This window comes from Canis lupus, chromosome 10 (assembly GCF_011100685.1).
Source record: "Canis lupus familiaris isolate Mischka breed German Shepherd chromosome 10, alternate assembly UU_Cfam_GSD_1.0, whole genome shotgun sequence".
Taxonomy (NCBI): Eukaryota; Metazoa; Chordata; class Mammalia; order Carnivora; family Canidae; genus Canis; species Canis lupus.
The window spans coordinates 39,129,666-39,149,625 of NC_049231.1; the positions used below are offsets into that span (position 1 = coordinate 39,129,666).

Consider the following 19,960-nt stretch of genomic DNA (forward strand, 5'->3'; position numbering starts at 1 on the left):
TAACATACCAGTTTAGAAGTTTACTTTTTAAAGACCACCTCAGACATGAATAAATAATCCTTTAACTGAACCTCTGGTTTGTTCCAGTTTATAAGAAAGCTTACTCAGGATAAAGTTTGAGGGACTTGTTTCCATGCATCAAAGCATAGTGGCAGTCAGCGTGGCAGTCCCTGTGGCATCAGGATATCCCAAATACTGGGCCACTCTGGCCCACCACCACTTCAAAAGGGCACCCTGAGATGTGGCCGGACAACTGGCATCAAGCCTGATCCCAATCAATCCTGGTACAGAAGGTTTTACTATAAAGCATAACACTTTCCCACCATATAGTTTGTTCAAATAAAATGAGATCAAGTCATTACAGAATGTTTTTCCACTTTATTTTTTTATGAATGACAGACCTACTCAGTAATTTTATTCCATTTATTAAATAAGGATAAAGCTACTTAAAAGACCTTTTACATACAAAAATGTACATTACAAGGTTAAACTTTCTGTACTGAATTACAAAACCTGCACAAGCATTTTAATAAAAGAGCACACTTAAAAACATTTTGACCATTTTGTAGCCTCTAAAAATTACTGAAGTGGCACAGTAGTAAATAGAGGAAGCTCTTACATACATATGATTTAAACTACTGGCAGTTTTACTTAATGTAAGTTTTTAAAAAGGTCATTGCTATTCAATGAGTCTCTACACCAGTTTTAGAATCCTCTCTCAAAACTTAAGTCAACCAAAATATTATTTCAAATAATAATTACAATTCTGAAGAATTTCAATACTAGCAAAAATATTATGGCCTCATAGTAGTAGGTGAACAACTTTCCAAAGTGCCTGGTAGCTGTCTAGATTAATAAAGCTATTTTGGTAAACTGTACTGCCTTTACAGCCACTGGGAAGCAATTTAGGGCCCTTGGTGCTGCAGGGGCTTGAGATTTCCAGAATTCACGCAGCAGTCTATGATCCCTCAAATACAGGACTGGGGGTCATCCTATCTTCACTCCTCAATGAATGCATAGGGCCAAGCATTATGAGATGCAAACCTAAGCCTGACGCTTAGGGTCTGCAGAAAGGAGGATGGAAAATGGAAGCAAAGAGTTAAAACATGGGAAAGGAGAGTAAGAAAAAGGAAAACGGGACAAAGAAGAAGGGGAAGAAAACGACAGGACCACCTGCCAATGACAGGAAGTGGTAAAGTGCCTGTAACTACACCTCGAAAGCCAGTCACTGACTCAAACCATTCATTTGCCTACCCCAATAATAAAAAAAAAAAGGGTGGCTCTGTTGGAATATGAAATCAATAGAAACAATATTAACCCATGTAAGTGAGTCAAGGGTATTCCAAAGTTGTTTGCCATTCAAATCAAGTCCTAAACTTTAAAGCACACCAAAGCAACCCTTCAAAACCTAAGATTCCCGACACGTGCTTCAGATTCCCATCATTCGGTAGGCTTCACTGCTTGGAGGAAGACATTTCAAGACAAGCTATATCTATACACCTTGAGAAGGCACAGTGCTCTAAGATGTTGCTATTATGTAATACACAGTACATGGTTTAGCACTTCTCCACATTTCAAACTCAAAATAGCTCAATAATATGCTTCTATATGAGCATTGATTCTGAATGTTCATAATATAAACTTCAATTTGAAGCAACAATGTTACACAGTTCAGCTGTTATTACCAACCTACTCTGTAAGTTAAATATACAAATTAAAAATTAATTTTATTGAGTAACTAGAAAGTTTCCATTGACTTAAAACTGTCAAATGGCTAACTCTCTCCTAACTAAGAGAGAAATGCAGGTGTAAGCAGAAGGGACAACTGAATTATCAAATATAATTTGTCATTCTACCCTAAAATCTGTACTTTGAAAATCTCCTCTAACATACAGTAATGTAGAAGGTGACAGCTGTCCTTCAACAGTATTACAGGTATCAGCCCTGCAGATAACTATGTATTCACTACTTTTGCCATAACGTCAATAGCTTATGCAACACATACTGTATTCAATTTTGTCTTATCTGTACAGATTTATAGTTTGGATAAAGGCAGAATGGCTAGAAACTGTAGGGTTCTAGTTTTAGTACAGTACTTACCTGCCAGGCTGAATGAATTTTTTCTAAGGCTATTTAATAGCTGAACTAAAATACTTGCTTTAACAAACCAAAAGAAGAATGAGACTGCTGTAAAAAGTTAATGAAAAGGCGAACCCCCAATTTGAAGATCAGTCATATAAGGAGAAAAGTATGAAGTATCTATCCTCTGTACTTGCTTAGAAATACAAGGCAAAAAAGTGGACAGAGGAATGCATGGGTATAAGGTATACCCTATGTTCCCACGGATTTCCATTGTACAATTGGGATGGTAACACTGCTTTAACACGAACACAAAACCTCAGTGGATAATGTGCGTGTGACAGCCCTGTGGGAAGTTGCCCGTTAGCCCAGCAGGGAGCCCCATCCGGCTGGTACTCGCCTCCTACGCTGTCACTTTGTGGTGACTTCTGGCTTTACCATCTTCTCTTCTGTTTACACCAGGTCATATTAAGCTTCCAGCCTCAGCACTATCCCTCCTGGACTCTCTGAAATGCTGGAATTTCATCCCCCGCCCCGCCATTCTCTAAACCTTCTGCCATCAGGTACCACCTCGAATAGGACTATGTCACCTGAAGATCTTAAAAGTTTCTTTTAAGATCTTTTTGAAAGGATGAAGCTCCCAAGAAGGAGTGACACCTGAGCTCCCAGAGATCACAGACTGCTCATGATAATAGTGAGGACTGCTGCATGACAAAGACATCTAAAGGGTGGACCAGCTCTGAGACTAACCAGTCAACTCCTAACAGACCAATTCTGTTATGACTTCAAGGGAAGGAGCAGCAGCAAGCACTGAGTTCTCTTTTGATGTTTATGGGAAAGAGTAATGTAAGCACTTAAGAACAGCAATTTCATCTGTATATTCTGAATAGTTTATTGGCAGCACTACAAATATGCTTTTCTTGGTGAACCTTGAGGAGGAGTTTGGCAGTATTTACTAAAATACTGGGATAAACTGTTAAATTCTTTTGCTACGGAAACGAAATAAAAATTGTGAACTTCTAAAATATTTTGAATTTAAACAAAATCTCAAATTTCCCCAAACACTGAAACAGAGTAATGAAAATAATTCCTAAAATTCATCAGATGCTTTATATCAGACTTGCAGCTAATGACTGACTAGGATCAATATAAATGACTTACACTAAGCCATCTGTTTAAAAAGAAATTCTTTCCTAATCAGGGCACAAAAGGCAAAAATTTTAAAAAGGAAAAAAAAAAAAGGAATGGGAAAGGAAGACTTTTTCAACCTAATTTTAAACCTCTTAAGAAAATTCCACAATAATCAGGATCTCTGTAAATACTGTCAATATATGTGAACTTGCTTGAAAAACTACAGTTAGTTATATTTACATTTTTGGAAACTTTCCTTCAGGGCCATGTAACATGCTGTATCTTCCTCTTTGCTTCTGGAGGCTTCAGGTTATTCTGAAAAGACATGAATAGAAATCAGTTTAAATCTGCAGAAATGCCAGAGGATAGCTTGAAATGAGCACTTAAAACCACCAGTTTACTACTAATATACAAATGGTAAATCACTGCTGCCATCTGGTGGGAGAAGATCATTAGGAGATTAAGGAAAAAAAGCAAGTCTCCCTTGCCACCCATTTTTTTTCAGCTGTGGTTCTCAAACCTTTGCATATTAGAATCACCCACAGTACTTACAAACACGCCCAGACCTGGGCCTTATCCCAGAACCAATTAAGTCAGAATCCACAGAAGGTAGCAGGGATGAGGCTCTGACTTCTGTCTGGGTTCTGTGGAAGCTCTTCCAGGTAATCCTAAAATGTATTCAGAATTGAAAACCACTGACAGCTCCAGACTTGCTTCCTCCCTGCCTACTCCACTGCCTTCCTCAAAATCTCACAGTCCAAGATCTTAATACTAGTAAATTTAGAGATAAAATAAAATCACATCTCTGAAAGAGTAAATTTTTTCTGAGTAGAAAGATGTGTTTTAAGAAAAAAAGATCCTCGAGACTCTTTATTATATTATTTGAGGTCTAAGTTCTTTTTCCTACTTTTTTTTTTCTGTCCTTCTCATTCTTATCTGTTTTTCCCACAAAAGTAACTGAAATAAGTAGGCAGCTCGGTGTCTTTAGAAGTTCATGCACTGAGGTCAAACAGGCCTATATTCTGCAGCCTGTCCACTTACTAACTCTTGAACCCTGGACAAGTTCGTTTAAACTGAGCTTCTAGGGAGCCTGGGTGGCTCAGTTGGTAGAGTGTCTGCCTTCGGCTCAGGTCATGATCTCGGAGTCCTGGGATCAAACTCCACATGGGGCTCCCTGCTCAGCGGGGAGTCTGCTTCTCCCTCTCCCTTTTCCCCCCACCCTTGTGCTCACTCTTTCATACAAACATACACGTGTGCGCGTGCATGCACCTAATAAACAAACAAATAAATGAATAAATAAAATTTTCAAAAAATTTAAAATGAACTTCTATTTCCTCATCTATTCAACAAGAAAAAGAACTGTGCTATGTCACAGGATGGCTGAAGCGATGAACTAATGTAAGAACAGCTGGTCATATTTACACTAGTTATCTTCTTTCTACTACTATTTTAGAATGTTTGACCTACTCTGAGTTTTCACCCCTTTGACACACAATTCAAAGAGCATAATAAAGACAAATGTGTGTGTCTGAATGTGTAGGTGCCCTCAAAATTCTTATGTTGAAACCTAATTCCCAACATGTATTCTAGAATTAAGGGGAAGGGCCTTTGGCAGGTGCTTAAGACACAAAGGAGGCACTCTCATGAGTGGGCCCTTAAAAGAGACCTCAGACAGCTTACTTGCCCTTCTGCTACATGAAAAAAACAGTGGAAAACAGCCAACTATGAACCAGGAAGTGGGCCCTCATCGGACACTGAACCTGCCAGCACCTTGATTCTGGACTTCCCAGCCTCCAAAACTGTGAGAAATACATGTCTGTTGTGTAAGTCATCTAGTCAGTATTATTTTTTTGTTATAGCAGTCTAAATAGACTAAGACAAGAAATAAAGCCTGTAAAGCTGCTGGATGTTTAGAAATAATTTTCTGAGGAGCCTAGGGAAGAATCAAGTGTGTGTGTATACCATCTCATAAATTAAACTCTAAAATAATACATTACCAATCTGTACCAAATTTGCCAGTATATGAAATCGAAGCATCCAAATGCTTAATTAAAATACAGACCAACACAGTAGATTCCCCTAAACTTCCTATATCCCTCTAAGGATAGGTACATTTGAGGAAAAGGGGGAGGGGGGGCACTATAAATCCTGAACACTGTAGTGTGGTTTTAAGGTAAGTGCAAAACAGACACACTGAACGACAAGCTCTCAAATGCTACTTAATATGTGACCTTGGACAAATCACTTAACATTTTGAGCTCTACTAATAAAGGAATATATTTCTCTTTTAGTTCCAAAATGGTTAAAGGATTGAAATGAGAAAAATCTAGGAAAAGTGCCTAAGAGACGTGCTTTATACATTTTAAACAGAAATAAGTTGAGTAGACTTGATTAGCTTATCTTCATGGATTTTAGGATTTCAGGAGTCAACATGAGAAAGGACATGTAAGTCAGACCATTTCAGAGTTCAAGAACTGCCTATGGCCTGGCTTGCCCAGCCCGCCCCGCCCACCCTGGCTACAGGAGGCCCACGCGCTTAGAACCTTCATCCCGCTCTTACTAGCACAGAAGCCACCCCACACTTACCACAGCCTCAGCTTCTTCTTTAGGGGCAGCTCGCTTTAACTTCACGGGAGTAGCTCCAACAGGGGACAAAGGTGGGGACTTCACAGGACCCAAAGGACTTTTCCTATGCGTTAAGTCATGGTTCTGTTTAGTGTCATTATTATTGTGTTCCATTTTATTGTTCATAGGCAAATTGGAAGACAGAATTAGGGGTGAAACATTTGAAGAGGAATTTGACAATTTTCGAAAGGCATTACTGGTAAAGCTTGCCTGAGGAGGAGGCCTGAGTCGATCATTATCTCCATTCTCTGTCTTTCTCACTTTGATGCTTGTACTTGTTGAACTTCCATCAAACACAATAAGAGGTCTTTTCCTTAACCCATCTACAGTGCTAGTCCTGAAATCAAAGAGACATATTCTTGAAAAATACCATCTGCAATGGCAAACCTTTGCAGGAACTCAAAGCTAAAACAACGACCAAAAATATTTATCGGTAAGACTAATCTATTTTAAGTAGGACCCCTGGGAATGAAGTTTTCTATTATCACCCTAAATGAAATGATCAATTTTCTAATGCTTGAAAGTTTACAATATTTATTGACAAGAAACATAAGTTAGCTGTAATGTACACACAAGATACAGGTATTTTTAAAACATCAACCACTTAACCCTAGAACTTAAAGAAGATTCCCTGGTGATTAAAAAAAAAAAAAAAAAAAAATTCAGTTTTAAAAATCACCCTACCCCACCTAATTGATAAGATTATCTTGACTATGTAATAATTATTATTTAAAAAGAATAATGAACTATAAAATTACAGCAAGAGTACCTCAGTAGCTGTCTACAAACAGTGAGAACATTCTATTAATCAAAGGTTTCTAAAGCCAAGACGCTTTCTAAATTATAACTATAATATTTGTGTAATTTTGATTTTAAAATTTGGCAAATCTTGATGTTTAGCTTCTGAAAACCTAATTTCCACTCTGAATGATAAAGATTAAGTAATAAAAGCATTCATTTGTCCATTATCCACTATATCTCAAGTGAAATAACAAATTTATGGGGAAAAAAAACCTTTTAATTAAACATGTAAAAGAATTTGAGCAGCTAGTTATTAGGAAGAACACTTCCGCCTTGCTACTCAAAGTGTGGTGGATGGACCAACAGCATAAGCATCACCTTGCGAGCCTGTTAAGAAATGCAGAATCTGGGGCCTTAACCTGTACTGATCTGAATCTGAATTTTAACCAGATTCTAGGTGATTGGCTAAATTCACTAATTCTTAGGTCACTGATGATCATCATCTGTTTGTGTTCCTACATAGAGAACTCAAAATAAGTTTCCTGCATATCCACTGCTGCTGCAGAATGGAAACAGAGGGCTCATCAGAGAAAACAGGGCTCATCAGCTTGTGAGAGTTCAACTGAAGATCCCAGAGGCATGCTGAAGTTTGAGAAGCACTGCACTGTTGATCTGGACCTAGCTCTGTGTGACCTGGGGAACATCACAACATTTCTCTGGAGCTCATTTCCTCCACAGAAAAATAAGCAATTCAACAATACCTGGATCTCTTAGATCCTTCCAGCTTTAATGTTCTGATTCAAGAGTCAAATTTGTGACTTTTTTTTTTTTTACAAAGTCACAATCCCTTCCAAAAGGATATTGAGGGACTTAAAGGGATCATCATTTGAAGTAACAGTATTGAAAGCTTTGCTTAGGACAATATGCCTGAATGCGCAGATCAAGAAGAAAATACTTTCTTATTAAGAATCAACAAAAATAAGAGGTGCCTGGGTGGCACAGCTCGTTAAGCAGACAACTCATGATTTCGGCTCAGGTCATGATCTCAGGATCCTGGGACAGAGCCCTATAGTGGGCTCTGGGCTCTGCACTCAGCACAGGGTCTGCTTCAGGATTCTCTCCCTCTCTCTCCCTCTCCTCCTCCCGCTTACTCATGCTCTCTAAAATAAACACATAAATCTTTTCCAAAAAAAAAAAAATGACTCAACAAAAGTAAATTGAAGATATATTTGGCCTAATCTATAGATTTATAAAAGCTAACACTAATATGTAGCCTGTACCAACATATAACCATCAAGCTAAAATGAAACTCAACCTGAATTGAATGTGTCCCTGATCAAAAGAAAGACTATTCCTTTTCCAAAAAACTAAGAGCACGCATGTTATATTCTTCAACTGTTTTCATACTTGGAGAATACTCTATCAATAATGACTCTTTGTAACTAGAGATTAACACCCCTCATCAACTCAGAGCTAGCATTCTCCTTCACCCTCAGCCCTCATTCCACCTTCTCCCACAATCACTGACGATGATAGTACCTTACAAAGAGAAAGCTCTAAAAATGAATTCAGTAATTAATCCATAGCACCCACTTGTGATAAAATAGATATAGGAAAAGAAATAACTCACTTTGTCTTCATTAAACTATCACTATCAAAGAAGTGTAACCTTCTTTTATTTTTTTTTTTTTGTATTTTTTTTTTTAAGATCTTATTTATTTATTTCTGAGAGACACACAGAGAGAGAGAGAGAGAGAGAGGCAGAGACACAGGCAGAGGGAGAAGCAGGCTCCATACAGGGAGCCTGACGCGGGACTCGATCCCGGGTCTCCAGGATCATGCCCTGGGCTGAAGGCAGCACTAAACCGCTGAGCCACCCGGGCTGCCCTGTAACCTTCCTTTAAAAAGGAAATTCATTTGCTTGTGGTTTTATGAAAAACTTCTTGAAATTTAAAAATTTCAGTGTCCTTGAAGCAATACCACAGCTCCTTCATTTCTGTATTATTCAAAGACCTTAAAATCTTATTTGACTTCACTTTTTTCTCACAACTCAGCAAATCTTGGCTCTACCTCCAAAATACATCCAAGACTCCAACCACTTCTTATGAAGTTCACGACTTTAGTCGAAGTCACCATCTATGAAGTTACCATATCCATTGCCTGGATCACAGTATAGCCTCCTGACTGACTTCCCTGTTCCCCTCCCCACATCTTAAATCACTTCTCAGTACAGCAGCCAGAGTGATGCTGTGAAAATGCGTATCAGATGGTGTCATCACTCTGCTCAAAATCCTTCAATGGCTTCTTATCTCAGAGCAAAGCCAAAGTTCTTATAACTTACAAAGCTTTACGCGATCTAACCAACAAGCTCCCCTACTTACCTCCAATAAGGCTCTTTACTCTCCCCTTGATTCTCTCTACTTTAGCCTTGATGGCCTCTTTATTGTTCTTAGTTTATGATGGGCACACTCCTGACCCAGACTCTCGTAGTCTGTTTCGAATGCTAGCTTGCACTCTACCTTCTACAGGTTTCTCTCCTGACATGTCATTTCTCAGTGAGGTTGCTCCTGGCCACTGTACCTAAAACGGTACTCTCTCTCCATTTTACTTTTCTCCTTAGCACTTGTCACTATGTAACACAGCATATGTTCTACCTAATTTTTTAAATTATGTTTCTCCCAATTAAAATAAGAGCAGGGAATTCTGTCAGTTTCACTCATGCTATAAGCACAGTGCCTGGTGCTTAATAGTTATTGAGTAAACAAATGTTTCTTACCTAAGTTTACCTGGAGGAAAAAAAAAAAAAGAAAAGCGAAGTTGTTAAGTCATGTAAGATAAAAACCAGAACCGCTAAGAAGTACCTTCTAGTCTCGTTTTTCATCTCATGTTGCTCTCTTTTCTTTTCCATCATTTTCCCCCATCTATTCTTTGGCAACTCTCTCTGAGGCAACGGTATTGCGTGCTGAACATAAAGATCAGTGAGATTGTCTTTGTTTATTCTTATGTCATTTTCAACAGCTATGTTCTTCTGTGGAAAAGAAAAGTAATTTCAAAATAGCATTCTTCATGGTAATTACTACCTACCTAACAGGGTAGAACATTTCTGCTTAAGTAACAAACTTCATGAAGTTTAATAATGATGTAATTTGCAATTTATTTACCATCATAAAATTTAAGCTGTATAACTTATTTACTTAGAATTTATAACACAAGATTATAATACATAAAATTTAATGTAACACAACTCATAATTTATAATTTTTTTTATAATTATTACATATTTACTATAATTATAGAATTTGTTATTTAAGCCTGTTATTTAAGTCATACAGGTACTTTTTTTTTTTTTTTTAAGATTTTATTTATTCATGAGAGACACAGAGAGAGAGAGAGAGACAGACACAGGCAGTGGGAGAAGCAGGCTCCATGCAGGGAGCCCGACGTGGGGCTTGATCCCAGGTCTCCAGGATCAGGCCCTGGACTGACGGCAGTGCTAAACCACTGCGCCACCCGGGCTGCCCTCATATAGGGACTTATAGGGACTTTACTATACTGCAGACCCACAGAGTATACTGTAAGTATTATAGAGTTACGCTCTGCAAATATTAGGCTCAGCCTCATCTTAAAAGACAATGGTCACATGATCCCAGTGTGACAAGGACTGCAGTCCACCACAGGTCAGTCAGCATACCAGGCATGGAGACCATTTACAGTAGCATCTCTTAGTCTATGAAGTAAACTGAAGATGGGAGACTGCCTGGAGAAATCAACGCCGCCGCCACCGCCCCCCCACCAAAGGCGACAACAATCACTACATGCTGAGTTACACAGTGTGTTACTCTCATGATCAAAGTAGTGGGCTGCAGGTCTCACCCTGTATTTTGTTTCCCATGTCTCCCTAAAAATGCTTCTTAAATTGGAGTCAACAACCAAGATTTCAAATGGCCCTACAGATGGACACTGCAGTCCCCTTACTGATGCCTGTTTTGGTAACAGTGCATCATGTTGTCACCAGTCCTTTCAAGTAGCTTCCAGTCACTGTCCAACCACCCATCTAAACTGCCTCATTCTTCCTCACTTTTCAATTTCCTCTCAACATCATGGAAAATGTGGCAAAAGGAAAAGGAGTAGTTATGGATAGAGAGTTTGGATTCAGGAAGAAAAATGAGGATACACGCTTCATCTGCAATTCAGAAAGGCCTGGGAACATTGGTGTTCAGTATAAATGGCAAAACAAGCCCAATCTGTGTCCTCTGATAACCTTATTACCCCGATTACTTTTTTCTTCAATATTTAAAAGCACAAATATTACTTTTCTCTCTTATACCTGACCACCCTTTGTTATCAGTTTTCACCCTCTACTCGCTCAGAGATACGGAAAAACCCAGGAAGACTGTCTTGGATAACATTCCCAGAGGATTCCCCGGCACCTTAGTTTGGGCAGCACTGCTCCAGGGGCGGTGCTCAAGCTATGGGCCCCGGGCTAACAGCAGGAACTTGCTGAAAATGTCCACTCTTAGGACACACCCCGGACCTCCCGAATCCGACACTGTGGGGGTGGAGCCCGGTAATCCGTGTTCTAACAGGCCCTGGCGGGGGGGCGGGGAATGCACCTAAAAAGCGTGAGAACCGTGTTTGAAAGGTTAAGTCCCGTCAATAAATACACTCAGCAGGGCTTGAGGAAATCTGAGTACTGAGGGGCAAACAAGGAAAGCAACAAAACGTGATATTTCAAGCCACTTTCAGCAATTCTCTACCACTCATATTCATCACTTTCCTGGCCCTATTTTTTGTTGACTATCTCAGGCCATATTTCATTAGCTCGAAAAGAAGAAATGCTGCCGTGAGAGCCAGGGGTCCCGAGTTCTCCTGCCTGCACCACGTAGCGACCTTTGAAATAAGTCGCTTCACTTCTCCGAGGCTGAGTTTCGTCTTTAACGAGGTGAGAGATGAACAAAGGGCGATTCCAGCCCTGACAGGCCCTGACCACCGCCCTTCATTTCTACTTCGATTCCCCCCTCACCCCCGCTGGGGGCCGCAGGGGTCGCCTACGGTTCCTCCGTCGGAGCCATCAAAGACCCAAAAAGGTAAGTCCTCCTTCCGAGGAATTCCTGATATTCCAAACACGTGTCTTCCCGGACCGGGGTGTGAGGAGACGCGGTCAGCCCGCGTGGAGTCGTCAGAGACACACACCGGGCGGGAGGGGCGCCGGCGGCGGGCGTGTCCGCTCCCACCGAGGGTTACCCGGGCCGGCTCAAGTCCGGATCCCGCTCCCAAACGGGCCCACCCCGACCGGCGCACCCGACCTGCTCCAGGGTGAGGAGAAGAAACTCCTGAGACAGCAGCTCCGGGTGCAGCAGCAGCTCCGAATCCGTGCAGCTGCGACCGCCCACATCCCCCGCCATCGTCGTCGCCAGGAGACCCCGGCCAGCTACCCACAAGGCTCCACGAAGGAAGCGTCCCGGAAGTGACGTCACGCTCGGGGCCTTGCACGTGACGTCATCCCGGGTGCGCCGCGCGCCCCGCTCCGCCTCTGGTGGCTTGCAGGGGTGCTGGGAGAGATCTGGCGGAGGGGAGACTCCCGGGGCCGAAAGAAGTGGAAGGGACTTCTGCAGAGGGAATGATTGGCGTTTGACGTCTTGCAAGAAGGGACGGGAAAAACGAAGTTCCCGGAGCGGGCCACGGTTGGGCGCGCTTCCTGTGACGTCCAATGGCAGAGGCCAAAGGGATTCCTAAAAACAGTCTCGCGGGAAAGCAGCGGGGCGGCCGGGAAGTCCGTTGACCTAAATATGGCGCCGCTCGTGGCTGCCGTCGTTTTGGTTCTTTTTCAACCTACTTCCCTTAAACCTTTTTCAGTAGGATGATGTAAGGCCAGATACCTTAATTCCTTGTAAGCCCATGGCTCCGCACATCGTAGGTGCTCAAGAATTCTCTGAAGTAATACTCCGAATAAACTTGCTCACGTGTGAAAATAATAATAAATTTGCTAGACGTTTACGGTGGGCCAGGTACTGGGTTCTCCTCAGAAGAGCCCTGCGACGTATGTGTTAGGAGAGTGCTCCTCTTCCAGGCAGGGAAACCGAGACCTAGGGTCGTTCGCTGAGAATAGGGAGTGAGGAGGTGGCAAGGCGGGCGCTCAAGTTCACTGCACTTACAACTACGCTCCAAGAAGTCTCTTCTACTTGTTTTTCATCTTTTGTGCAAGACTGATAACATCCCAAAACATTAAGCACATCTAAAACTTGCGGAAGTGTTCTAAGTGCATCTTCTATGATGTGTCATTTTATTGGACATTACTGCTTTAAGACACAGGAATGACTCTGAGGATGCTAAAAGATAAACCTTGAAAAAAAAATTGGGAAATAAGTGAGATGCTAAATCAAAAAGATAAAGGAAAGCTGAGGACAGGTGTTTTTGCAGTTTTTCTTCATCATTTATGTAGACGATACTTTATCTAGAAATTGAATTTCGGAGCTGGGCAGAAACTTAAGTTAGGCCACTTCTTACATTTTAGTGTCGAGGAAGCTGACCTGAAGGACATTGGAATGACTTGCCCAAACTAGAACAGAGTTTTAGAGCCTAGCTGAGGCAGGTATTTGGATGTTCTAATCTGGGGTTAAGTGTATTAACTTCAGGGTATTAGGATGGTAGTATTTTATATCTAAAGTCTGATTACATTTTCATGACAATAGTGAAATTAGTATTCTCATTTCCTTTGCCGGAAGGCACGTTGTTTTAATGGCAAAAGCAGTTCTCTTGGAAGAAGCCTGGGCTTGAAAACTAGACCTTAGTTCAAATTTTGTTCGGCTGCAAAACAAGACCTTGAGTCCCTCAGCCTCAATCTTATCAGAAAAAAAATGCTGTGCTAACATCTGTGAAGAATTATCAAAGGAGTACAGATTATATAACTTGCTTGGCACAGAGCAGATGCTTATTAACCGGTAGCTGGTTTTTAGAAAGCATTCAACTATAATTAAGTCTAGAGAAGTGCAGAAAGCGCAGGCTTTGGGTGGCTCCAGCACTCACCTAGCACAAATATGTCCTGTCTCCCCACTGCAGTGTGCTCAGTTGTGAAGTGGACATTTTAGGGCCATCCTACAGTGTTGTGAGGTTGGAACTAGAGTTTGTAAAGTGCCTCCTCTGTTGCCACTACCTGGAGATAGTGACAGGTAGTCAGTAACAGCCTCCTGACCGTCATCAAAGGAGGCAAGTGGCAGGATGGTGGTGTGGGTGGGGAAAAATGAGTTGAAGACTCTGAAAGTATGATTATACATCCTTGCTGTGTGATCTTTTTCCTTGTGGTTTTCTAGACCAATCGCCTCACCTAAAGCCCCAAGCTTCTTATCAGCAAAAATGTTTTGTGACAGGTAAGCTCTGTCTAGTTATCTTAATTTCCCAGAAGTACTTCTCTGCTTTAAAACTAAATCCGTTAAGATATCTCCAGTTGCCTCTGAACCAAAAATCTCTAGACGGAGCATTCCCTGGGGCAGGAAAAAAACATCAAGATTCAGAGAAGAGGCAGTAGAATGAGATTGTAATACTCCGCAAAGGAGAGACTGTTTGGTAAAGCCTGCCCCTGCTCCATCCTGGGCAGAGCCTGGGAGAGTGGAGGCTCAGAGAACTTGTGGTCAGGTGATTGGCTTTAATCGGAGTCCTGGTGTAGGAAGTTGGATTGGGGGAGAATTTGCATTTCTAACAAATTCTGAGGTGATGTTTCAAATATATCTAGACAGGGGATCCCTGGGTGGTGCAGCGGTTTAGCGCCTGCCTTTGGCCCAGGGCGCGATCCTGGAGACCCGGGATCGAATCCCACGTCGGGCTCCCGGTGCATGGAGCCTGCTTCTCTCTCTGCCTGTGTCTCTGCCTCTCTCTCTCTCTCTCTCTCTCTCTCTCTCTCTCTGTGTGTGACTATCATAAATAAAAAAAAAATTAAAAAAACAAAAACAAAAACAAATATATCTAGACAGAAGGGCCATCTCACACGAGATTCTGTCCCCATCACAGGGCAAGGAAGACAGACATTCCCCGACCCTCAAGCCAGGCTGTCACCTTGATTGGAAGAACCAGGCCTCTCAGCACCAAAACCATGAGACAGAACACCAAACACCAGAGTGGACAAGGAACATCTCCAAACCCCTGTGGGGGACCAGTGATGCTAGGACCTGAATATCCTGCTTCCCATCTTGGCTCTTCAGAAATTCCCCGACCCAATTAACACAGCCCTGGGGAAGAGACAAGGCTTCCATTGGTGAGATTATTGTCACTGCAGCTGGGTGGAGGCTTGAAAAAGAAATAATTCATAACTGAGAAATAACTTTTTCTCAGTTATAGAAAAAAGTCTTTTTGTTAATACATTTCAGAAGTTCATTCCTGCTACGCTGTTATCTGTGAGCATTCTATAGTAACCAACAATTTTTAAGATCATGAGGTTTCATTCTTTAACATTTTTATTTGGTGTCTATCGTTGACAAAAACAAACTGAGGTGTACCAACAAACACTGCCATGCCTGGCATCATTACCTCACAGGGTTGTGAGTTCCTGTAGGATGGGGTCCGTACATTCCCTTTGACTCTCCCACCTGGTCAGTAGCACACACGATGCTTACATTTAGTAAGTACACAATAAATGTTGAATGAGTGAATCACGAATGAAATACGTACCAAAAATTTTAAGTGTTGATTCTTCTTATTGGTAGCATGATATTTAAGATACTTATTACAAATATTTTTGTATTTGGAACCACTGTTCAGCTTTGAGTTCCAAATAACTACTTTCAGTACCACAATAGTAATTAATGGTGATATTTTTATTGTCCTTTCTTATTCCTTTCATGATCAGATCATAATAAAGATGCATTCAGAGACTTCAACTACTCATCCCATAGATCACCCCTTCATGAGCTCCTTGAAACAGTGTTTAGTCTTTGGTTTCTCGGCACCCAGTGCAGTGCCTTGCACACAGTATAAGACCAATAATGCACTGAATGAATAGGAGCAAAAAGCTTTCCAAATTCTCAGGCACTTCCTAACTGAGCTTTCCTATGACCAAACTTCTAGAGCATGTTATTTATTTATTTATTTATTTTTGCTTAGTGTCTGATTAGGTAGGTCGGTATTTCTTCCACATATTCCACTAAATCACGGGGTTCTCAAAATCGAGTATTAGAGTCACATGGAGAACTTATGAAAAACTTTGCTGGGCCCCACCCCACAGTTTATGATTTAGGAAGTTTGGAGTAGGGACATGGGAATTTGCATTTGCAGGTTCTGAGCTGATGTTGATACTGTTGATTACTGACCATACTTTATAAAGCACTGCACTAAATTAAGCTGTTTGAGGGCAGGAGCTGTGTCTTTCTCATTTCAGGATCCCCAGTAGCCTCTGCCATAGTACCTGGTACATAGGAGTAGCTACTGGATCTAGATTGCAGGTAAATGAATATATGTACATATATAGTTAAATCAGCTAATACACATGAAAGCTCTTAAAACATGGCATATAGTGAGTTAAATTTGCTTTAAAAAATTACAAATGTAACCTTTCTTTGCTTAACTTCACCTTCTAAAATGATATCCAAACATTCAAAAGGTGTCTTAACAAGGATATATGTTATCCTTGTTTATAATCGAGAGTTTATAAATGAGAGTAACAGAATCTTAGTATTAAAAACCTGTTTTAAAGATGACCTGGTTTATTAATATTGAGCATCAGGAATTTTCAAAATTGGTTGTGTGCTTCCTAAATGCAGATAGACACAGCAAGAACATGGTAGACACACTCGTTGCCCTCAGGAGCTTACAGCCAGTGAGGAAGGAAGGAGCCAGAGGAAGTGTGAGGAGGTGGAAGTAGAGGAAATTGAGTTTGGGGAACAGTTAGCAACTATGAAAGGATTCACTGGTATCAATTCAACTCCTAATCATCATTAATCTGTTAGAACTCCTCTTTTGCACATTCTTTAAAATACTCTTAAAATGTTTAGTATGGGCCCAAGGGATATTTACTAAATATTAATAAATGAAGTTAAAAATGTCTTTGAAAAACATGACTTTGATAGTTCTTCTTCAGTGTAACCAAATAAAACAACAGGAGGAATTTAGAATTAGCCTGATGCAGATATTTGCATGTTTATGGAATAGTTACTTACATGGTGTCATATGTGATACAGGCTTCTCAGAAAGTTCCAGGAAGAAAAAAATGTTTCTAGGTGGAATAGTGTGCACATGTGGAACTTGCCATTTTAAGAATCCTATGGTAAATCCTTTCACAAAGGAAATAATTATTTCTGAATTACCCCTTTCCCCTCTTTTTTGTTAATATACATTTTTTACTTCTAGACTGTTTAAAGCAGAACACAAATGCTCTATCAATTAAATTCACTGTGCTGAATTCTGTATTCTTATTCCTGCTCTATTCTTACCACCATGGATTTTGGGACAAATCATTCAGTTTTCTTTGCCTCAGTCAACTCACCTATAAAATGGAGACATTACTAATGTCCACTTCATAAGGATATGGCAAGGCTCAAATGAGATCATTTCTGTAAGCCCAATGTTGGGCATTTAGGAGATTGTCACCTCTGCAAGCAGTTTTGTGCAGCTCTCCATCTGATGATACAGTAGAGCACTAAAATGAAAGACCACAAATTCTAGGCCCAGCTCTGTCAGTGATTAGCTGATGACCACTCACATGTTCTCCCTGAGCCTGGGCAAAATGAGACTGGGCTGGATTTGCTTGCGTGCCTTTCTGCTCCTTGGCTCTGCTGGCTGCTGGCCTCCTTAGACTTGAGTCCTTTCACTGAGCTAGGCCTCGAAGTGCGACTGCTAGTCATAGCTCTCTACACTTTGGGAAACCAGTTCCCAGTCAGAGGTTAAGCTGGTTCCACTGGGCAGAACTGAAGCACTGTTTGGGGGTAGGTCATGTGTGTGGCCATGAACTCACGGGGTGGGGGTGGGGGTTGGTTGGGGGGGTGAAGGACAAGCCACACAAGAAGATTGCTTCTTGATGGTTATTTCCTTCATTTACCTTTGTCGTAGTGGTGGGGGTGTCACTTGTTCCTCCCTTTGAAACAAGACCACAGAGTAGAATGCAGTGTGTTTGCCTCCTGGTTCAGGATAATATCTTTGTTTTACAGTCCCTGCGGGGCCAGAAGAAAGCTGAGGCCATCTGTCACGTCACTGGTGGATTCTAAAGTCAGGGAAAACCATTGAGAAAATGTGCCTTTTCTATGCTAATAATTGAATGCTGACCACGATGGAGGGAGCTTCCTAATTGTTTCATCTCAACATTGGATTTGGACTATATATTGAAGAGACAGGTTCATGGATTTCTGGTACCCCAGGATTCTTCACTGTGGCTGGTGACACAGAGGAACAGGTACTGATAGGCTTTAGTAAAAAGAGTGGGTAAGATAGACCCAGGACTCCCTTTTAAAATAAACACGTCATTCAAATATACAGCTCTCTCTGGGGATTCCTTTCCGGATTCGCTGGGCCAGCGGTCGGCCTGGGGCTGGTGGGCCTGGGGGTGGGCGGCGGCCGCCCCACCGGACATTTCAGCCCCACCGTGAGCACCACGAGCGAGTCAACCCTGCAAGCCCCACTTTGTGAGACGGCAGCGTGGTCAGGCTTTTCCCGGACTGGTTGGCTGGTTCATTCATTCATCCAGCAGGGATTCCCGAGAGCCCGCACTGCCCAGCGCACTGCGCAATTTCGGGCTGGAAATTGGGGGTGAACAGACCAGGCGGGGCCCGTGCGCTCCTGAAGCTGTGCGCGCCGGCGGGGGAGCAGCCACGCGGTGCAGGCGATGCTGTAGGTGCTCTACACGGCCCCGCGGCGGGCCGGCGGGGGAGGAAACTGAGGCCGGGGCGCAGGCGGGGCGCAGGCGGGGCTCCGGGAGCGCAGGCGGGGCGCAGGCGGGGCTCGGGGGGCTCCCGGGGCGGCGGGGCGCAGGCGGGGCTTGGGGGGCTCCCGGGGCGGCGGGGCGCAGGCCCGGCTGGACTGCGCGGGGCCCGCCGCTCCCGCCCTCCGCGGGCCCACGTGACGGGAAGCGGCGGCGGCGGCGGCGGCGGCGGCGGCGGCGGCGGCGGCGGCGGGGCCGGGCCAGCCCAGGAGCGGCGGGCCGGGAGCGGCGGGCGGCGCGGGGCCCCAGGCCGCAGGGCCGCGCGGGACGGCGGAGGGCGGCGGGCGCCGCGCGGGTGAGTGCGGGGGGCGGTGGCGGGGCCGGGCGGGGCGCGGGGGGCGCGGGGGGCGGCGAGGGAGGGGCGCCTGGGGTGGGGGCGGGGCGCGGCCGGCAGGTGTGTCGGCGGGGGCGGGGGGCTCGTTGGCGAGGGCAAGTGTGCACGTGCGCGTGGCTGGGACAGGTGCGCCCGCGCGGGGGTCAGCGGGGGCGGAGGGTGCGGGGCGTGTGCGAGCTTAGGGCGGGCGAGGCGGGGCAGACCCAGCCCCCGGTTTGGGGGAGGCTTTCGGTTTTCTGGGGGGAGGAGCCCCGGACTCCGCCCCTGCGCCCGGAGCCCCGCCGCCCCGTGTCAGGACTGGTTCTGTCGCTGGAGCTCCTGGGATTTCAGAGTTGAGATTCCGGGTCACGGTGGGGCCCGAGTCGTGGCCCCCGAACTGGGGGACAGGGCAGGGGTGTGGGGCGGAGGAGGAGCGCGGCTTCGGGCCCTGGAATCTTCCTTTCCGCGGCCTCCTGGTGCAGGTGCGAGTCGGGCGCTCCCGCTCGCCTCCTGGGTGTTGCATGGGTCCGACTCTAAAGACGGGCGCTGTGCTCCCCGCTTGTTTGCACCTGCCGTTGCTTCTGCCCCGGGCTGTTGGGCGATCTTCAGACCCCCCCCGCCCCCCCCGCTGGCTGCCGGGAACGGGGGTGCACGCCGCTGCTTGCCAGTGGCCTGCGTGGGGCGCTGGGGTCGGAACCTGTCGGAGCGGGTCGAATCCCTGACCGAGCGCCCGTGGGTAGGCGCCCGCCCATCCGAGGTGAGGGCCGGCCGCCGCCTGCGTGCCTCCAGCCGCGCGGGAAGGCAGTGGCCGAAGCGCTGAGGAGGGCGTGCGCAGGGCGCGCTGGCTGACCTGTCGGGGCCCCCTCCCGGTGGGCTCCCTCGCCCTCCCTCTGTCCGGCCCAGGAAGCTCCCGGCCTGTGGGCCTGTGGTCGGATAGGAAGGAACTCGGGGCTGGCTGCTTCCTCTGCATTTCTGCCAGCCCAGCAGATTCAGCGGTCCTCGAAGTGGCGTCTTTGATGCGTGCCACCAGAAAGAGCACCGACCAGAATCCCTCGGAATTCTCCGCAACGTGCCTTCCCGGGCTCCAGTTCCTCTGTCTAAGGGGGACAGTGCTGCTCCGCGTGGAGCTCAGGGTCCACACCCTGCCCCTGCCGCCTCCTAACTGTGAGCCT

At 44.4% G+C, this 19,960-nt stretch overlaps 3 protein-coding genes and 1 long non-coding RNA gene across 7 annotated transcripts in view; 2 read left to right on the forward strand and 2 right to left on the reverse strand.

Annotated features, from left to right (window-relative positions):
• Window positions 1-363: 363 nt before the first annotated feature.
• C10H2orf49 (chromosome 10 C2orf49 homolog) lies at window positions 364-12,050 on the reverse strand. Of its 2 annotated transcripts, XM_038550895.1 has the most exons (5): window positions 11,883-12,050; window positions 9,438-9,604; window positions 6,046-6,172; window positions 5,797-5,919; window positions 364-3,525 (listed from the first exon to the last, which is right to left on the reverse strand). In XM_038550895.1, exons 1-5 carry the CDS (start codon window positions 11,979-11,981, stop codon window positions 3,469-3,471), a joined length of 573 nt encoding a protein of 190 aa, XP_038406823.1. In that variant the 5' UTR covers window positions 11,982-12,050; the 3' UTR covers window positions 364-3,468. The 2 variants fall into 2 exon arrangements, with proteins under 2 accessions (XP_038406823.1, XP_038406822.1); XM_038550894.1 differs by having other exon boundaries at window positions 5,797-6,172.
• Window positions 11,175-18,014, forward strand: LOC106559387. Of its 3 annotated transcripts, none has more exons than XR_005365727.1 (5): window positions 11,175-11,663; window positions 13,887-13,943; window positions 14,581-14,824; window positions 15,944-16,007; window positions 17,709-18,014. It is a non-coding gene; the product is annotated as an uncharacterized LOC106559387 (long non-coding RNA). The 3 variants fall into 3 exon arrangements; XR_005365728.1 differs by lacking the exon at window positions 11,175-11,663 and adding an exon at window positions 11,732-13,168; XR_005365729.1 differs by lacking the exon at window positions 15,944-16,007 and having other exon boundaries at window positions 11,176-11,663.
• Window positions 18,015-18,715: 701 nt separating this feature from the next.
• Window positions 18,716-19,960, forward strand: part of TGFBRAP1 (transforming growth factor beta receptor associated protein 1) — a 62,689-nt gene continuing 61,444 nt past the window's right edge. The window contains 1 exon segment of the mRNA XM_038550896.1: window positions 18,716-18,770. The gene's annotated coding sequence lies outside the window, so the exon portion shown is untranslated.
• On the reverse strand, window positions 18,988-19,758 carry LOC119876748 (translation initiation factor IF-2-like). Its single transcript, XM_038551577.1, has one exon. The coding sequence runs from the start codon at window positions 19,756-19,758 to the stop codon at window positions 18,988-18,990; it is 771 nt and encodes a 256-aa protein (XP_038407505.1).